This window comes from Pseudochaenichthys georgianus, chromosome 21 (assembly GCF_902827115.2).
Source record: "Pseudochaenichthys georgianus chromosome 21, fPseGeo1.2, whole genome shotgun sequence".
Lineage (NCBI taxonomy): Eukaryota > Metazoa > Chordata > Actinopteri > Perciformes > Channichthyidae > Pseudochaenichthys > Pseudochaenichthys georgianus.
This window is the reverse complement of record NC_047523.1, coordinates 1826453-1843293: the sequence shown is the minus strand read 5'-3', so window position 1 is coordinate 1843293 and position 16841 is coordinate 1826453. Positions and strand designations below refer to the sequence as shown.

Sequence of the window (16841 nt, the reverse complement as noted above, 5' to 3'; positions counted from 1 at the left end):
GACATGAAACGTCAGAGTGACAGAAGACCAACAGTAGTATTTGAGTTATTGTCTCATCGGGGCTCATCAGGCAGAAGAGAACACCTGAAGCAGGGACTACATTTCGACCCAGTCACTTCACCTGCAGATGCTGACTCATCATTTGGAAACACTTACTCATTCATTCGTGAGATTTTGTCTTTATACTTATTGCATATGTTTTCATCACAAGGCTCTTTTACTTTTTTAACATCAGTTATGGAATTAATCTTTAGATGCTCGAGCTCAAAATCAGACCAAACTTTTCTATGGATGTTAGTTAAAGGTCTTTCTGCATGTGAACGGTCTGCAGAGTCACAACCCTCAAAGCACCCTGTAGGAGTAACTCTAACACAGAGCAGACTGTCTGCTGCCCCAGAACGCCTCGCTGGGCAGTTCTCTCTTTCTTCCTGGGTACAGTGACGTGCCCGTACCCAATGGACCCATTGGTCCAAATGAGTGCTGCGTACCTGGACTCACATTCAGGTTCAGGTCCGGACCTGAACCCATGGCTTGTGTGAGTAACTAAAGAGAACTTATTGTGAGCTAATTATCAATTGAAAATTAACTCATAATCAACTCACTTTCAAACTCGTCAGGTTTATTGCGCTCCCTTCCAACTTGTGTCTACATTTCTCTACAAAGTACAAATGTAAAAAAAACACTTTTTGCCACTTAGTCTACAAATGACTTCTGAAGCAACTGCAGTGAACTACTGCAGAGTTCAAGCATGTATTAGCTACACTACCAAATATCCAATATGGCGACCAGCAGCCCACGCTGTCCACTATGTCTAAGCCAATCACATCGCTAGCTTCGCGAGCAGTTGCGATAGTTTGCGAGACTTCCTGAGTTCAGTAATGGCCGCCATATCAGAAGCCGACACGATGTTTTTCGTCTTTTCTCAGCGCAAATTTCTCGATCTATGGAAGGTTTTAGATGGTTTAGAACAAAAAGGAGAATATACGTAAGTGCTAGTTTTTTTGCGAGTCCAAGTACCGGTTCCCGACGTTCCGGTTTAAACCGGACTTGAACCGAAACTTTTTACAAGTACAGTACCGGTTTGGCGTACCGGTACGCAGCACTAGTCCAAATGGACCAATCCGTGGAGCCGTTACGTTACGTCCGCAGAGCCGTTACGTTAAGTCCGCGGACACACACACACACACACACACACACACACACACACACACACACACACACACACACACACACACACACACACACACACACACACACACACACACACACACACACACACACACACACACACACACACACACACACACACACACACACACTCTCTTTTCTCAGCTGCAGCTCCGCCGATTTCTCCTCCCTGAGACGGCGGGACGTGGCGAGGCGTGTGTGTTTTGGCTGGGTTTCGCTGTGTCTTGCTGTCTCGCAGACGGCCACTGGGCTCATAGGGGGGGGGCAGGAGCTCCAACCAGCCGTGTAGGACAGAGAGTGAATACACAGACTATACAGAGATGCTGTGAGAAACCAATGTGAGTTTGGAACATTGCACAATGTAAATGTATTCTAGTCGACCTCAACAATGGAACTATGATCAGTGGAAATGGCCGTGACATGGGACCTCTAAAAAAGGCAAACATGCTTGTTTTCAGCCTTTTGCTATAGAAGCAGTCAGGAGGAGTCAGCTGTCAATGGTTTCATAAAATCTTTGCTTTTTTTTTTTTTTTTTAATCAGGGTCTGTTCAGTTCTGTTCTGCAGAGAGAATCCTCTCCACCGGGTTCACAGGCTACTTCGGCCATCATTAATGAGGACGTAGACAATATGATCTCCATAACCAGCCTGTCCTCGCAGCTGCCTGCTTGGGGCAACGAAGAGAGCAGCTTGTGCCGACTCATCCTCGAAAACCCTTTAAAACGCAAATTGTGCTGAGATGGAATTATTTGTACTGGACGTTATGTCTTGAGATCGTGTAAAGTAAAATGTAGTAAAGATTTGAATTTGTCGGACTTCAACAGATGTTCCTGGTACGGTAACCAGCGGCTGACGAAACACTGCTCTGGACAGAACACATGATATTATTACAACCGCACTTACCACCAGTGACAACTTATTGGGGTCTCCTGGGGGACAAGGGAGGGATGTGAGGCCGGAGCGGACCTGGTAGTCACGGTAACCACCCCCAACAGACACAACTGTGACATTCCTGAGCTTTTTGGCCTGGTTCACCCACTTCTGTCTCACTGCAGAGTAGAAATCTACATCGAGCAGGGACAAAGACACGCTTAGTTATCCTCATTCTGATATTTCATAGCGCACAGATGGTATTGAAAGGTCAAATGTAAAGTACGAATCCGACAGCTTGCATTTGAGTCTTGACTAAGTTTCCAGATAAGGTAGAGTCAAAGCTGTGATAGAATGATATTATTAACAGCTGAAGGGAAGCCATTGTTAAGCAGCACTCGACCCTAGTACTTGGTTGGCTGTTTTTGATGGTAAGTACAGAGTTCAGTTTAAGGTCCAAAGTCATAGAAATGCAGCTTTCATAGCAGCTGACCAACACAGTGCTCCTTTGGATACAGCCACTCAGATAATCAGTTTAAGCAGCAGTGGTGGTGTTGCAGGGAAAGCACGGGACGACTGCAGACAGCCTGAGGGGTCCTCACCCAGCAGGTAGGGGTCCAGGGCCAGCACTGGAGCCAGGTGGGGGGAGGCCTGTGTGATGATGAGGCTCACCAGATTGGTGTTGAAGCGGGGCAGGGTGAACAGCGCCCGGGCCACCACCCCCCCCATGGAGTGACCAACGAGAACCACACTCTGGGGGGGGGTCTTCAGGTCCTGGCAGGCAGAGAAAGGGAGAATACTGAGTGTTGAAACAAGAGGTTTATGTAATTACAACACTCACTTTACTAACACCCTGGGTCTAGGCTTGTTATTCAATAGTAGACCACAACTCTAACACATTCCCCATGTCCTCTTTGTCTAAGCTGTGACTTCTGTTGCTCTGAAGGGTCACTTCCTGTTTGGATCTTTAGACTTCATCATTAAGTGTTTTGGACAGGTGTCTGATTGACATTGTGATATGTGCTAGTCAGATGGGTTGGTTATAAAGTTGAAATGCAAAGTGTGATGAAAGGAGATGTGAACCCTCACACTCAACACGAGCACTCTCTGTCACTAAGGAAGCGACCCTGTGTGACGACTAGATGATATTTGAGGCCTGACCTTGTATAGCCTGAGGATGGCTTTAATGCTCTCGTGCAGGAAGTGTGTCTGCCTCAACAAGCTGCCGCCGTAAAGGGCCACCAGCTCCTCGTTGAAGTCCACGGTGAACACGTTGAAGTGGAGACCTCCCTCCATGTCCTCAGCCTTCCTCAGGGCCACAGAGCCCAGGGAGCGAGCTTTGGAGAGAAGAACACATTGATGTGTCAGACGCTGCAACCAGGCTGGGACTTTACAGACATGTTGAGACATCAAGCAGATTCAACCCAAGTAACCATGACAACTGCTCAGTGCGAACGGTTCAGCCATGTGTTCCCTATTACCTGGACAGCCATTTGTTCATGTCATTAGTTTAGGTGTGAGTTGCAGAGTGTTGGAGATATCTACTCTCCAGGGGCGGACTGGCCATCAGGACGAATCCCGATGGGCCGGTACTGAAGTGGGCCGGTCGGACGATGTGGGCCGGTCGGATAAGTCACTAGCCCCCGTCGTCGTCGATAATTTACTAGCGGTATTTACTTGCGGTACTGAGGTGGGCCGGCGGTACCGAAGTGGGCCGGTCGAGAGTCCCGGGGCGATGTGGTGCTCTCAGTGCTCCGGCCTGCTGGCGTCAGCTGATAGAGGTGTTGTGGTTCTATCTTGTTACGCAGCGTGTTGATGATGCTCTCTGAACTAGCTGAACACACGGGTCTGGGGTAGAGATCTTCAGAATTGACGTGGCAACTCTACCGTGAAGTCAGAACCTCTGGCTCTTGGACTTGTTTTGTGAATCCTCCGGCCGAAGCTCCTAATAAACCCTCAGTGTTTGACATCAAAGCTCCTGCTCTCCTCGTGTGTCCTTCCTGAGTCGGTGACTCCTCCTCCTGCATCGCTACACAGACGTTTCCCCCACAACTATGATGACGACGATGACGATGACGATGACGATGACGATGATGATGATGATGATGATGGTTAGCAGAGAGAAATGTTCTCAGATGTTTTGCTTGTGGACGGCTGTGCCTTTAGATTTCATCAGAATAGGACTTAGTGATTCACGTGATATTGATACGTTACGTTACGTTACAGCAGGATGTACAAAAGACGCTGCACGAGTTCAAACATGACCTAGAAAATAAACATAAACTGTAAATATATACAAATATCAACAATAAAAACATATATCTCTATAGAGTATCTCTATCGAATACCTAATATAAATGTAGAGGGTAAGTTAGTACTACTATACTTATACAATGTAAACAAGATACTACTTCCTCATGTGCACTGTTACATTGAAATGTCATGAGGTGGGGTGAGAGAACACGATATGTAAATGAATGAATGACTACACACTAAGTCCTGTTGTATTCAGTTTGAATGATTGGTTATTGAAGAGTCATCACTTCCTAAGACCCTCAGCTTTGTGTGACCTCTTTAATAATAATAATAATAAATGGAATGTATAAAGCGCCTTTCACGGGACCCAAGGTCGCCGAGCCCTCTGCTCACAAAGCTCGTTAGATACTAACCGTCCGGACCGCGTCCCTGTATGAAGACACACCGAGCAACACCCTGACCCACTGAACCCTGGGGCTACATGAAGCCGTCTGCCTGGTGAACTGAGGATGCTCATCAAACCAACAGCTGGTGTCCTAATGCAGTGGCTCAGAGACTCTTAATGTTAGGCAGACGGGCTGCAGAGCAGAGGGAGCATGGGCAGCACACATGTTCCCCTCCTACACACAACTGAGCAACAGCACGAGCACAGGAAGACTTGCATCCCTGAGAGCACGCTCACTTATTATTCAGACAGAAGATCATGTCAACACAAATTCATGGCTTCATTTCATATATAAAATAATTCATTTATAATGTTCTAATTTTTAACAAATAGAGCTAAAGGACACTGTGTCCCCCTGTGGTCTTATGGCTCTCCACCCGTGTCCCTGAGAGCAGTGTTTCGGTGCCAGATAAGAGGCGGCCCGCTGCCGTGGGAACAGGACGAACCGGTTCCTGCTCAGGCCCTGAACCGGTTCCTGCTCAGGCCCTGAACCGGTTCGGTGGGAAAAGGGTGTACACACATGTCCTCAAACGGGCAATACACCATGACTTGAATTCTGATGCACAAAGTAATGGCTGGAGAATAAAGACAGTAAGCATGTTATCAAAGTCTCTGTTGCGCAGTTATTTAGGAAGTGTCCTGTGCTCTGAGAAACACACACATAATCCAACAACTCTTTTAGGAAACACCAAGGTGGAAAGGTTGTCTATACTGCGTCAAAATGATAAAAGAACCTTATCAAAACGAAACATGCAAAACAAAACAACCCACTTTTGGGTGATTGAGTGTGGAAGCCAGTTGTTAGGATGCAGAGATTGCAGAGATTCCCCCCTCCCCCCCCCCACGCACCTGGCGTAACTGTAACATCCGCTGCCTTGTGTGCACGCCGTCAGTTACATCGACATGAAGCATGAAGCTATGCCCAGGTCCTCAAACAGCCTCAGCCACTGACCTCCTTCTTCTGCATCTGAAAGCCTTTGCTCTCCAAAGCCAAAGCCTTTCTTTCTCACTCTCGTTGACTTCCTGCACTTACCTTGTTTGTAGCTGCCTGCATTTCCAGGCAGGAAGAGCACAGGGGCCCCGGAGAGCTTGAGCGCGCGGGTCTCCTGGGCGTACACACCCTCTCCGTACAGGTAGAGGCCATACGCTGGGTACAGTCGGGCCACGCGGCGAGGCAGAGACACACGCTGCCAACACAACACACACACAGACACACACAGTCACACAGAGCAGCAGGGGAAATCCCACACAGCTGACTCTGGGCCTTAACCGTAGTCAGCTACTGTACTCTACTGTAGTCAGCTACTGTACTCTACTGTAGTCAGCTACTGTACTCTACTGAGTCAGCTACTGTACTCTACTGTAGTCAGTTACTGTAGTCTACTGAGTCAGCTACTGTACTCTACTGTAGTCAGCTACTGTACTCTACTGTAGTCAGCTACTGTACTCTACTGTAGTCAGCTACTGTACTCTACTGAGTCAGCTACTGTACTCTACTGTAGTCAGCTACTGTACTCTACTGAGTCAGCTACTGTAGTCTACTGAGTCAGCTACTGTACTCTACTGGAGTCAGCTACTGTACTCTACTGAGTCAGCTACTGTACTCTACTGTAGTCAGCTACTGTAGTCTACTGTAGTCAGCTACCGTACTCTACTGGAGTCAGCTACTGTACTCTACTGTAGTCAGCTACTGTACTCTACTGTAGTCAGCTACTGTACTCTACTGTAGTCAGCTACTGTACTCTACTGTAGTCAGCTACTGTACTCTACTGTAGTCAGCTACTGTACTCTACTGAGTCAGCTACTGTAGTCTACTGAGTCAGCTACTGTACTCTACTGGAGTCAGCTACTGTACTCTACTGTAGTCAGCGACTGTACTCTACTGAGTCAGCTACTGTACTCTACTGTAGTCAGCTACTGTAGTCTACTGTAGTCAGCTACCGTACTCTACTGGAGTCAGCTACTGTAGTCTACTGTAGTCAGCTACTGTACTCTACTGGAGTCAGCTACCGTACTCTACTGTAGTCAGCTACTGTAGTCAGCTACTGTACTCTACTGGAGTCAGCTACTGTAGTCAGCTACTGTACTCTACTGGAGTCAGCTACTGTACTCTACTGGAGTCAGCTACCGTACTCTACTGTAGTCAGCTACTGTAGTCAGCTACTGTACTCTACTGGAGTCAGCTACTGTACTCTACTGGAGTCAGCTACCGTACTCTACTGTAGTCAGCTACTGTAGTCTACTGTAGTCAGCTACTGTACTCTACTGGAGTCAGCTACTGTACTCTACTGGAGTCAGCTACCGTACTCTACTGTAGTCAGCTACTGTAGTCTACTGTAGTCAGCTACTGTACTCTACTGGAGTCAGCTACTGTACTCTACTGGAGCTGACCAAACCTCCCTCTACTCTGCTTCTACGTGAGTCGGAACATTTCAGGTTTAGCTGACCCTTTATGTGTCCAAAAGATGTCCAGACTATTATCACCAAGAACAAAACAAGAATCCTGAAGATAATGTGTGCGAGAGCACGAGCAACAGTTTCAGAATGCTTTTTCTCCTAAATGATCAACAAGTGAAAATAAGTGATTTCAGATGGAGCTTTCACACCGGTGTCAGAGTGTGCTTTTCACCTCGGATAGCTGTCCCTCTGCCCGTGATCATCAAAGCAGCCACACATACAGTGTACATGTATGTACCTCTCTTAGAACAAAGCCTACAGTCCTGTGTGGAGTCAAGTTTATGACGATAGCTTGGTTTGTCCCAGCTGTGCTGCACATCTGGACAGGTGAGCACATGGGCACACAGCAGTAGAAGGAGAGCTCCATTGCATTACTAAAGCGAGCAGTCGCTGACTTGAAGCCTGTTTGCAGCTTAAAGGCTCGGAGTGTGGGGTCAGCAACTGACTTATGCTTTTAGAGCATAGCTAACTGGCTAATCCAAACCCCCAACAACGTCTGAGCAACATGTAGCTTTCTATTTGACATGTATATTGTTCACTTCTTCTGCATTACTAATCTCGCATTATTTTATTTCTAATCTGTTTCTTCTTACAGTATTTTTTATTTGTGTTATTGTTTTATGTCTCGGAGCCTGGGACTTAACATTGTCATTGCCATAACTACACCGTAGTTACTGTGCATGTGACAATGAATCTTGAAGTGTGTGTGTGCGTGCGTGCGTGTGCGTGTGTGTGTGTCATCGAGGAAATAGAAGGCATCACAGCACTGTGGCGTTTACTTGTTCTACTAGGTAACATTAGCATGGTTTAGGAAATAGCTTAAAGCTATGCCAACACCATTTTGCAGTATTGAAATGAAAACATTTAGCAAGCTAGGGTTTATTTAATCAAATCAAATCAAGTTTTATTTATATAGCACATTTATAAACGATGTCTGGTGGAGCCAAAGTGCTGTACATATAATAAAAATAGCCTACAGTAGAGACACTTTACAGCAAATACAACATCACAGATTGTGCAGAATATCAGTGTGAAGAAAACGACACCCTCTATCCTTAGACCCTCTATCCTTAGACCCTCTATCCTTAGACCCTCACATCGTACAAGGAAAACATGTAGCCTTGGTCAGGAACGAGGCACACTTTGCTACTAGCTAATGTAGGGGAACGTCATGCTGGGAGTTGGGGGGATACTAATTGGCTGGCTACTCACCCGGTACTCCGGGTATTCAAACATGTAGGTCATGCTGCATCTGTTCTCCTCGAAGCCAGTCAGCAGCTCTCGCAGGCCGACCGCCAGAAGCCCCAGAGCAAACCCGTAAAAGGCCACAGTGGCGAGTTTCATGGTTCAGTTGTGCCTCTGGGTTTCAGATACTACAGGTGTTTCACCTCCATCTTTTCATTTCCATTCTGTGGACTCCTCCTCGCCGTAACACCAAAGGCTGTCAGACCCACCGCTCACCTCACAACAGGAACCACACACAACAGAAACGCTAGTGATTGGCAGGTTTTTCGGCCAATGGGAGGAGAGATCTGTGAAAATAGACCAATGGAAGAGCAGAGAGCGTGTGACACATTTACACATAAGGAATTGCTAAATTTAGCTGCTACATTTATTTTCTTTCAGGAAATGTTCCGTTTCATTTTTACTTTTCTTTTAAGATGTATTTGTTGATTATATCATATTCATCTGTTTACAGTCCACACATTTATACAATAAGCAGTATTTTATTCCACTGTAGCCTACAGTATTTTATATTCCGTTTCATCTTACATATACACAGTATATTGCTTATTCCTGAATTTTATTTGCACCATTGAGTCACGTCCGCTATTTGTTTTCACTTGTTACTGCATGTCTTAAGTATAGCGTATGTTGCGACTAACTCTTGTATTTCTAACAACATGCTCTATCTATTGAGCATTTGATAATCATTCCTTTGACTCTGCTCTGCTGTTACTACACCTTAGCTATGACATCAACATCAATACAAACACCTATTAACTGGAATTCTTCAAACACAAACAATTTCGACAACTGGTACTATGCTCTGCGCACCGTCTAGATTTATATAAGATTTATTTGTATGCAAAACATGTTTAAAATTTGAGTGGAATAAATGGCACATTTTTCATTTCTCAAATCTTTAATTAAACAATCAAAGGTCTGCTGCAGCTTTGTATACACAAGGTACATACAGTATATACACCTGTACATGCATATATATATATATATATATATATGTATGAATCAGTTGACTGTAATGGGTTGTGTTGAAAAAAGAAAGACAATGTTTTATGGAAACAAATGTTCAAAAACAGAAAACAAGCCCCTCCGTATGACATCAGTTTACATTTACTAATCATTTGAAAATAACGTGTACATGAATCTGAACACACTCTTAACTATACAAAGCCAGACAAGTTCTGATGTGTGTGTGTGTGTGTGTGGGGGGGGGGGCTGCCATGTGTCTTCTCCACAGTGAACAGCGTCTGACTCCACCTGGTCCTGGTGCTGGTGCTGGTGCTGGTGCTGGTGCTGGTGCGCCCCCTGACAGCCCCGTGAGGAGCAGCAGCATCACCTGCTCCGTGCGGTTCAAAGGTAGAAACTCCATCTGAAGGCAGATCCTGAGGGGTTCATGTCTTCGATCGGCACACTGCGTCACATCAAAGCACCTCAGTCCAAAAGCTTGGAGTGCTCTATCTTGGTGATGGTCCAGGCTGGAGCCACGCCTTCAGTGAACTCCCTCTGGAACCTGTCGGGGAGACGGGGCGGAGTCAGTCACACAACACAACCTCTCCAAGTGGTTACACTCCGGGCAGGACTCACTCATAGTGTGCACTCAGGAGTCGCTTAGTTTCTGCTTCTCCCTCCTCACCGAGCGCCACCTGGAACACCCGCGTTCCCTCCATGGTGTCCTCGGGGAGGCGCGCGCTCGTCAGATACCAGAACCGCATCAGGATGCTGACAAACTTCCGCCCTGGAGAGAAAGAACGTCACCGATGACCAATCATCATCTGGGCTTTCCCTTTTCCAATGGTTCAACATGTACACGCATGTACATATCACCCTGATATACATGTACACATGTACATATCACCCTGATATACATGTACACACATGTACATATCACCCTGATATACATGTACACACATGTACATGTCACCCTGATATACATGTACACACATGTACATATCACCCTGATATACATGTACACATGTACATACATGTCACCCTGATATACATGTACACACATGTACATGTCACCCTGATATACATGTACACATGTACATACATGTCACCCTGATATACATGTACACACATGTACATGTCACCCTGATATACATGTACACATGTACATACATGTCACCCTGATATACATGTACACATGTACATACATATCACCCTGATATACATGTACATATCACCCTGATATACATGTACATATCACCCTGATATGTATGTACATATCACCCTGATATACATGTACACACATGTACATATCACCCTGATATACATGTACACACATGTACATATCACCCTGATATACATGTACACACATGTACATATCACCCTGATATATATGTACATATCACCCTGATATGTATGTACACACATGTACATATCACCCTGATATGTATGTACACACATGTACATATCACCCTGATATGTATGTACATATCACCCTGATATACATGTACACACATGTACATATCACCCTGATATACATGTACACACATGTACATATCACCCTGATATATATGTACACACATGTACATATATATATATATCAGGGTACAGGAATGCTGAACAGCTTGTTAGGCTAATGCGTGATTGGGAAACATAAATAACATTTACTTTACAAATGAATGCAGATCTTTACAGAATGTCTTTTTTTCCACATTCAAAGCTTTTATTGAGATAAATCATAAAATATCAAGTTCACCCTAAAGAAGCCTTTTCTTTGTAGAATGTAGAAGGAAGCAGACCGTTTGCTCAGAGGAAACATCGTGGAACCTTGTTGGTTCAATAAATAGTGCTTTGAAGTGTGGAGTTGCTGGTAAGGTTTCATTCGGCTTCAGACACAATGTCCAAAGACAAGTGAAAGAATCAAATATATATATATTAGAATGTTGATCTGAATTTACAATTTAGAGAAGTCAAATATTTTAACTATTCAATACAGCCCTACCAATTCATGTATACGCAATCAGCAAAGACACCTGAGCGTTGTTCACACCTGCAATATAAGTCTGGCTCTTATCTCGACTTCTCTCTCATCAATACAGAGAACACCATCTCCAGACAGTGCACCATCAGCCCCTCCCTCGATGCCACTGGACTCCTGACACGCGAGGCCTTTCTGTGAGGATCCATCCACAAAGAGAAGACTCACCAATGCGCCAACACAGCGGACATGTTCTGTATTTCCAGAAGCAGGACAGAGGCCGTTTCTCAAAGTGGCTGCAGAGCCACTCTTTCAAGCCTTTATTCATCCAGATTGTCCCTTGAGATCATAGATCTCTTTTTCAAAGGAGACCTGCAAGTACACCACGTCACCGAGCGGCGCCGAAGGACGGTTTGAATGCATGTTCAATGCCCAGCATTCCGCGTCACTCCATGACGTAGTATACTTGCAATAGTGGCTCTGAAGCAGCTTTACTCGACATTGAGAAACGGCCCGTGTGCAAGATTCAATCTGAATAACCTACAGGAAGTGCGTTCATAGTAATAGTCATGTCGCCCAGAGCTCCTTGAAGAGATGGATTATTGGCACAGAGAAAAATAAATGATCAGGTGTTTTCTTTAATAATAATAATAATGTTGATTTGAAAAGCACCTTTCATTGCTAAGAGCGATCCCACGGTGCTACAGGAGTTTTAAAAAGAAACTAATCAAAGGCTTTTTTGAAAAGAAAGGTTTTAAGTTACAGACAATACTTGTTTATAAAATAAATGCATTGTTGGTTTTCATGGACTAATTGAGGAATTGCAGGAGCAGCAAGGTGGCACTCGGCCTGATCCTTTCAGCACAGAGAGAGGAAGTAGCAAGGTGGCACTCGGCCTGATCCTTTCAGCACAGAGAGAGGAAGTAGCAAGGTGGCACTCGGCCTGATCCTTTCAGCACAGAGAGAGGAAGTAGACTAGCTGCTGACCGTCATCGCCGTAGTAGATCCCCACGTCTCCAGGAGTGGTGTACATGATCTCCTCCGGCTCCACAGACAGAGCCTTCTTATAGTTGGATGGCATCAGGTTCAGCTTCTCCTCCAGCTTCCCAATCAGCTGCAGACACAGAGGCCAGACAGGAATACTGAAAGCCTATCTTTCATACAGCAACATGTGTCTTGGTATGTTAGGATATCTTTTTGTGATCAATTCAAATCATCTTTTTGTTATTCTCATAATACACTGCAGCCGAGCAGTTCTGAAACTCTGAAAGCGGTGCAAAGCCCGGCGGAAAGAAGAACATGCCCTGGACCAGAGCCAGAAAGGGTTATGACAAACAAGTGATGATGTTTGAGCTGCATGATCATGTCCAGGATCCTGACACACTATCTAGTGCACAAGGGAAATAGATGCTGCAGCCAAAACATGAGAATCAATCGGAGGATTATATGAAACATTAGAAATACCAGCATTACAGCTCTTATTTGGTTTCATGCAGAAACACACAGTCACGCAGCGTCCACGCGGCGGCGTTCGTTGAAGCTTGCCGGTGGGCGTGTCTGAAACTCGACCAACAACCAATCACATGCATCTCCCGCCCCGGACACACAAGAGAGGCTTCTCAATACTCAAATTTCCCCTCCTCGACTCCTGGACTCCTCGGTCCTCCGGTAGTGACCCGGAAATGAATTTCAGCGCGCCATTTTGAAGGACGTCTCATTTCTCTAAATGCACACCGAGGACCGAGGATCGAGCATCGAGGAGGCTCTCTGGAGGAGCTATAACCGAGGATACACTGATGGTTCCTCCACGGCTCCTCCGCGGATGCATTTCCGGGAACGGTGGAGGCGTGACGCACGGCCGGACTTATCTCAGCCAATGACAGCTCTGCATGCATCCCCTGGATATTATTTGAGAACCTGCTCTCATCGCAACGCGATGTTTACAGTGAGAACAGCTGTGAGGTCCTGCAGAAAGCAGAGCAGTGTGTAAAATATATATCACTCAGTATAACAGGCCTACTCTCTTTATTTGCTTTAGTTTAGTAGATATCTACAAACAAAGAGTCCAGATTTTTCTAAAACCATTTAGTGCTTCACATAATAAAATACACAACGGCTGTAGCCTGATTATGCTTTAGCAGCTGTAGGTGTGTGTGGTACAGTGTGTAGGTGCGTGTGTTGTACAGTGTGTTGTACAGTGTGTAGGTGTGTGTGTTGTACAGTGTGTAGGTGTGTGTTGTACAGTGCGCAGATGCCGCGGACAGACGGGTCTCAGTTGGTTTGATGCCCTTACTTTTAATACTTGCAAATACAACTTTTGGCCCGTAATTTCAATTCCCCATTTCAGCGACCAGAGAGAGGGGGGGGGGGGGGGGGTATATCCAGTCTCTGACTGCGTTACGTTATTATGAGAGTGCTCTCATACTTTAAATTGTATATATTTATATAAATATATTTGTGTGTGTGTGTCCGCATCTGTAGCCTGTTATTGTCTCATTATACCGCACTCTCAATGAATTCAAGGTAAATATGTGGGGGAACAATGTTCAGCTGATCTAACAGAGATTATAAAATATGACAAAACACCCGACAGCTGATGCAGCTGTTGCCACGTCATAATGAACGGACGTCGCTTTAATATGACCGCTCAGAGGAGAGGAGTTCTCATTTCTTTAAACGTCTGCTGCTTCCCCTCCTCTCTCCTCGGTTCCCCTCCTCGGTCCTCCGCTCGCATCTCCTGTGGGCGGGACTAAGTCTCGAGGAGGGGAGTCGAGGAGGGGAAATTTGAGTATTGAGAAGCCTCTAAGGAAGCGGTTTGATTGGCTAGAGCTTGTACTGGCATATGATTTGATTGGCAGACGCTTCCGGCGAAGCTTCAAAAGTTGAACATTGCTCTACTTTTGAAGCGGGCCACGCGAGCAAAGCGACGGAACCACAATGCAGTTCGGCAAAGCGTGACGTCACCCCTTTCAAAGTGAATGGGCATAAGCGTCAAAGCTTCAACGCACGCCACCGTGTGGACGGCCGTAAGAGTGCAGGCATGTTGTATACACATGCATGTAGTACCGAAGAGTGCCTCAGGCATCGAGTAAGGAGAGGATCAGAACGCTTGAGACTCACGTCTTTAGCCACCAGTCCTTCCAGAGCATCCAGCTGGCACTTGGACAGCAGTCTGGAAACATGTGAGAAGGCCTGCAAGAGTAAACACAGACATTTAGGGAATCAAAAGATGCTGATCAACAGATGCATGCCTTCACTTCCTCAGGCCATTCCAAACACGACAGCTCTGTGATCAAGTGCTCTGTGAGGCCTTGAGAAACACACTACCGACAGATACCTGGGAAGCCACTTTAAGCTTAAAGGTCCCATGTCATGGGCTCTAACAAGCCGTGTAGGACAGAGAGTGAATACACATGCTGTAATACAGAGATGCTGTGAGAAACCAATGTGAGTTTGGAACATTGAACAATGTAAATCTATTCTAGTAGACCTCAACAATGGAATTAGGATCAGTAGAAATGGCCATGACATGGGACCTTTAAAGTGTTCTCAAAGCTGGTGAAGGTGCAGCTAGTCTGAAGTACTTTGTAGACTGCAGGGTAGCTGGTGAAGGAGCAGCTAGTCTGAAGTACTTTGTAGACTGCAGGGTAGCTGGTGAAGGAGCAGCTAGTCTGAAGTACTTTGTAGACTGCAGGGTAGCTGGTGGATTTACTCCAGGTGGAACTAAAGTCTGATTTAACACTTGGTTATATTTCACATCATTCATCCACATCTGGGAAGTAACTAAAGGTATTAAATACATGTAGTGGAGGAAAAGTACACACTTGTTCTCTCATTTGCAGTGAAGTAGAAGTACAGAGTAGCATACCAGGGAAATACTGAGGTTCAGTACTTGAGTGAATGCACTTAGTTACTTTACACCACTGATTGTATAAAAGGATCGTCTCAAATGGATGTCATTACTTCAGCTCTTCTCACGGGTTTACCTGCTTGGCTCCCTCCGAGAACTCTTCGATCCTGAACTCTTTATCAAAGTAGGCTCGGATCAGGAAGTAGTACATCCGGGTTCGGACCCAGATGAAGGGGTTCGGGATGCCGAACACCACCACCTTCTGGTTCTGCTGCCCGCCTGCGGGCGAGCTGAACGGCCGCTGCGCGGGAGGGGGGGGCAGCCGCGGTCTCCCACCCCGGTTCAGGACGGGACTCTCATTCAAAAACAGACGAGTAATATTCAGTGTTGATGAAACCCTGTGACACCCTCTCAGCACGGGCAGCGCCATCTTTGTGCCCCCGGGAGCCTTCTTGTCCGTGCTCTTGCATCTTCCGGTGAGGAACAAATTGCCAATATAAAAATACAGACAATAATCAAATCCAAATTCTGATAATATCCACAATGTTCACTATTTGCAGAACAAAAACCTTGTTGTATGTATGTATGATGTGATATTGTTTGTTTTTGGAGTCAACTCTGTAGTCATGTTTGGTTTATTTGGGGAACAGTAACGATGTGACACCGTTTCCCTCCAGGAGCTGTTTACTTCCAGCAGCTGTGGGTTGCGGTCGGATAATCCAACAATCAGCTCCTAACGTCTAACCCTATCGTCTATTCCTTGACCTCTGAGTGAAACGTCACGGGGTTAAGGGATAGTGGATAGGAGAATTCAAAAGGACTTAGGAGAAGAGACTGCGGTACTTTAGAAAATCCGAATGCACTTTCACTATCCGACGTGTTTATGATGCGCCAGTGGACGTCATTGTGTGCGTCTGCTGCTGTGGGGAAACCATGGAAACCACAGTTTTCTATACAGCGGACTACAACATGGATGTTTAATAAGAACGAGGGACTACTGTGAACTCATCTAGAGACTCTGCTCCGTGCTCTGATGCTGCTGCTTTGCTTTATGAACGTGGACAACAGAGAAACATATTCTTCAGGACCAAAGTTGGAATTGAAATAAAAAAGGAAAGTGAAACTTCTGCTCGTCCCCCTCTCCCTCCGGTCCACATTAATACAAATGATCCCAATACGTATGATTGTATGAACTAAAGATCTTAAAATCAATACAGATGTATTTATTATAAACGTTAGTCCTTAACATCTATCACTGTGTATATCACCATTCAAACATCTTTTAAAAGTTGAACAAACCCCACACAGCTCAGTAAAGACTGTGAGATGTTGACTTTATTTGATCATTTCAGTGAAAACTAACGTTCATATTTCTCTTTTTGATTATAATACTGATGAACTTTCAGAACAAAGCACTTTGGCAACTTACCACCTATGTTTTAAAATGCTTAATAAGCACCGTAACTTTCATGATATCATTTCTCGGTCATAATCGGTTGTTTCCGTGAACGGCCGACTGTTGAGTGACGGCAAATGCTGCGGCTGCAAGGCATTGTGGGGCAGCATTTTCCCTTCTCCTGCCGGTTAGGGAGGTCCAGTGGTTCCTAAG

General features: G+C 45.5%; 2 protein-coding genes across 2 annotated transcripts in view; both read right to left on the bottom strand.

The window, feature by feature from the left end:
- The window catches only part of pgap1 (post-GPI attachment to proteins inositol deacylase 1), a 23291-nt gene extending 14608 nt beyond the window's left edge, over positions 1–8683 (bottom strand). The window contains exons 1-5 of the mRNA XM_034109989.1: positions 8427–8683; positions 5791–5944; positions 3218–3393; positions 2659–2830; positions 2090–2250 (exon numbers count right to left, since the gene is read on the bottom strand). Of these exons, the coding sequence (XP_033965880.1) occupies positions 2090–2250; positions 2659–2830; positions 3218–3393; positions 5791–5944; positions 8427–8558 (795 nt within the window). The 5' untranslated portion in view covers positions 8559–8683. The remainder of the gene's footprint in view (positions 1–2089; positions 2251–2658; positions 2831–3217; positions 3394–5790; positions 5945–8426) is intronic.
- A 593-nt stretch (positions 8684–9276) lies between these two features.
- maip1 (matrix AAA peptidase interacting protein 1) lies at positions 9277–15704 on the bottom strand. Its single transcript, XM_034110643.2, has 5 exons — positions 15369–15704; positions 14503–14574; positions 12370–12496; positions 10044–10194; positions 9277–9969 (listed from the first exon to the last, which is right to left on the bottom strand). Exons 1-5 carry the CDS (start codon positions 15660–15662, stop codon positions 9891–9893), a joined length of 723 nt encoding a protein of 240 aa, XP_033966534.1. The 5' UTR covers positions 15663–15704; the 3' UTR covers positions 9277–9890.
- Between the last annotated feature and the right edge of the window lie 1137 nt (positions 15705–16841).

Bases quoted from the DNA above. Each gene is read 5' to 3' on its own strand.
- maip1 (XM_034110643.2), bottom strand. From the start codon at position 15,662: ATGGCGCTGCCCGTGCTGAGAGGGTGTCACAGGGTTTCATCAACACTG. The intron at 12,497-14,502 runs GTGAGTCTCAAG...CTGTGTCTGCAG, and splicing joins AAGGACTGGTGGCTAAAGAC to CTGATTGGGAAGCTGGAGGA. The intron at 9,970-10,043 runs GTGAGTCCTGCC...TCTCCCCGACAG, and splicing joins CTCCTGAGTGCACACTATGA to GTTCCAGAGGGAGTTCACTG.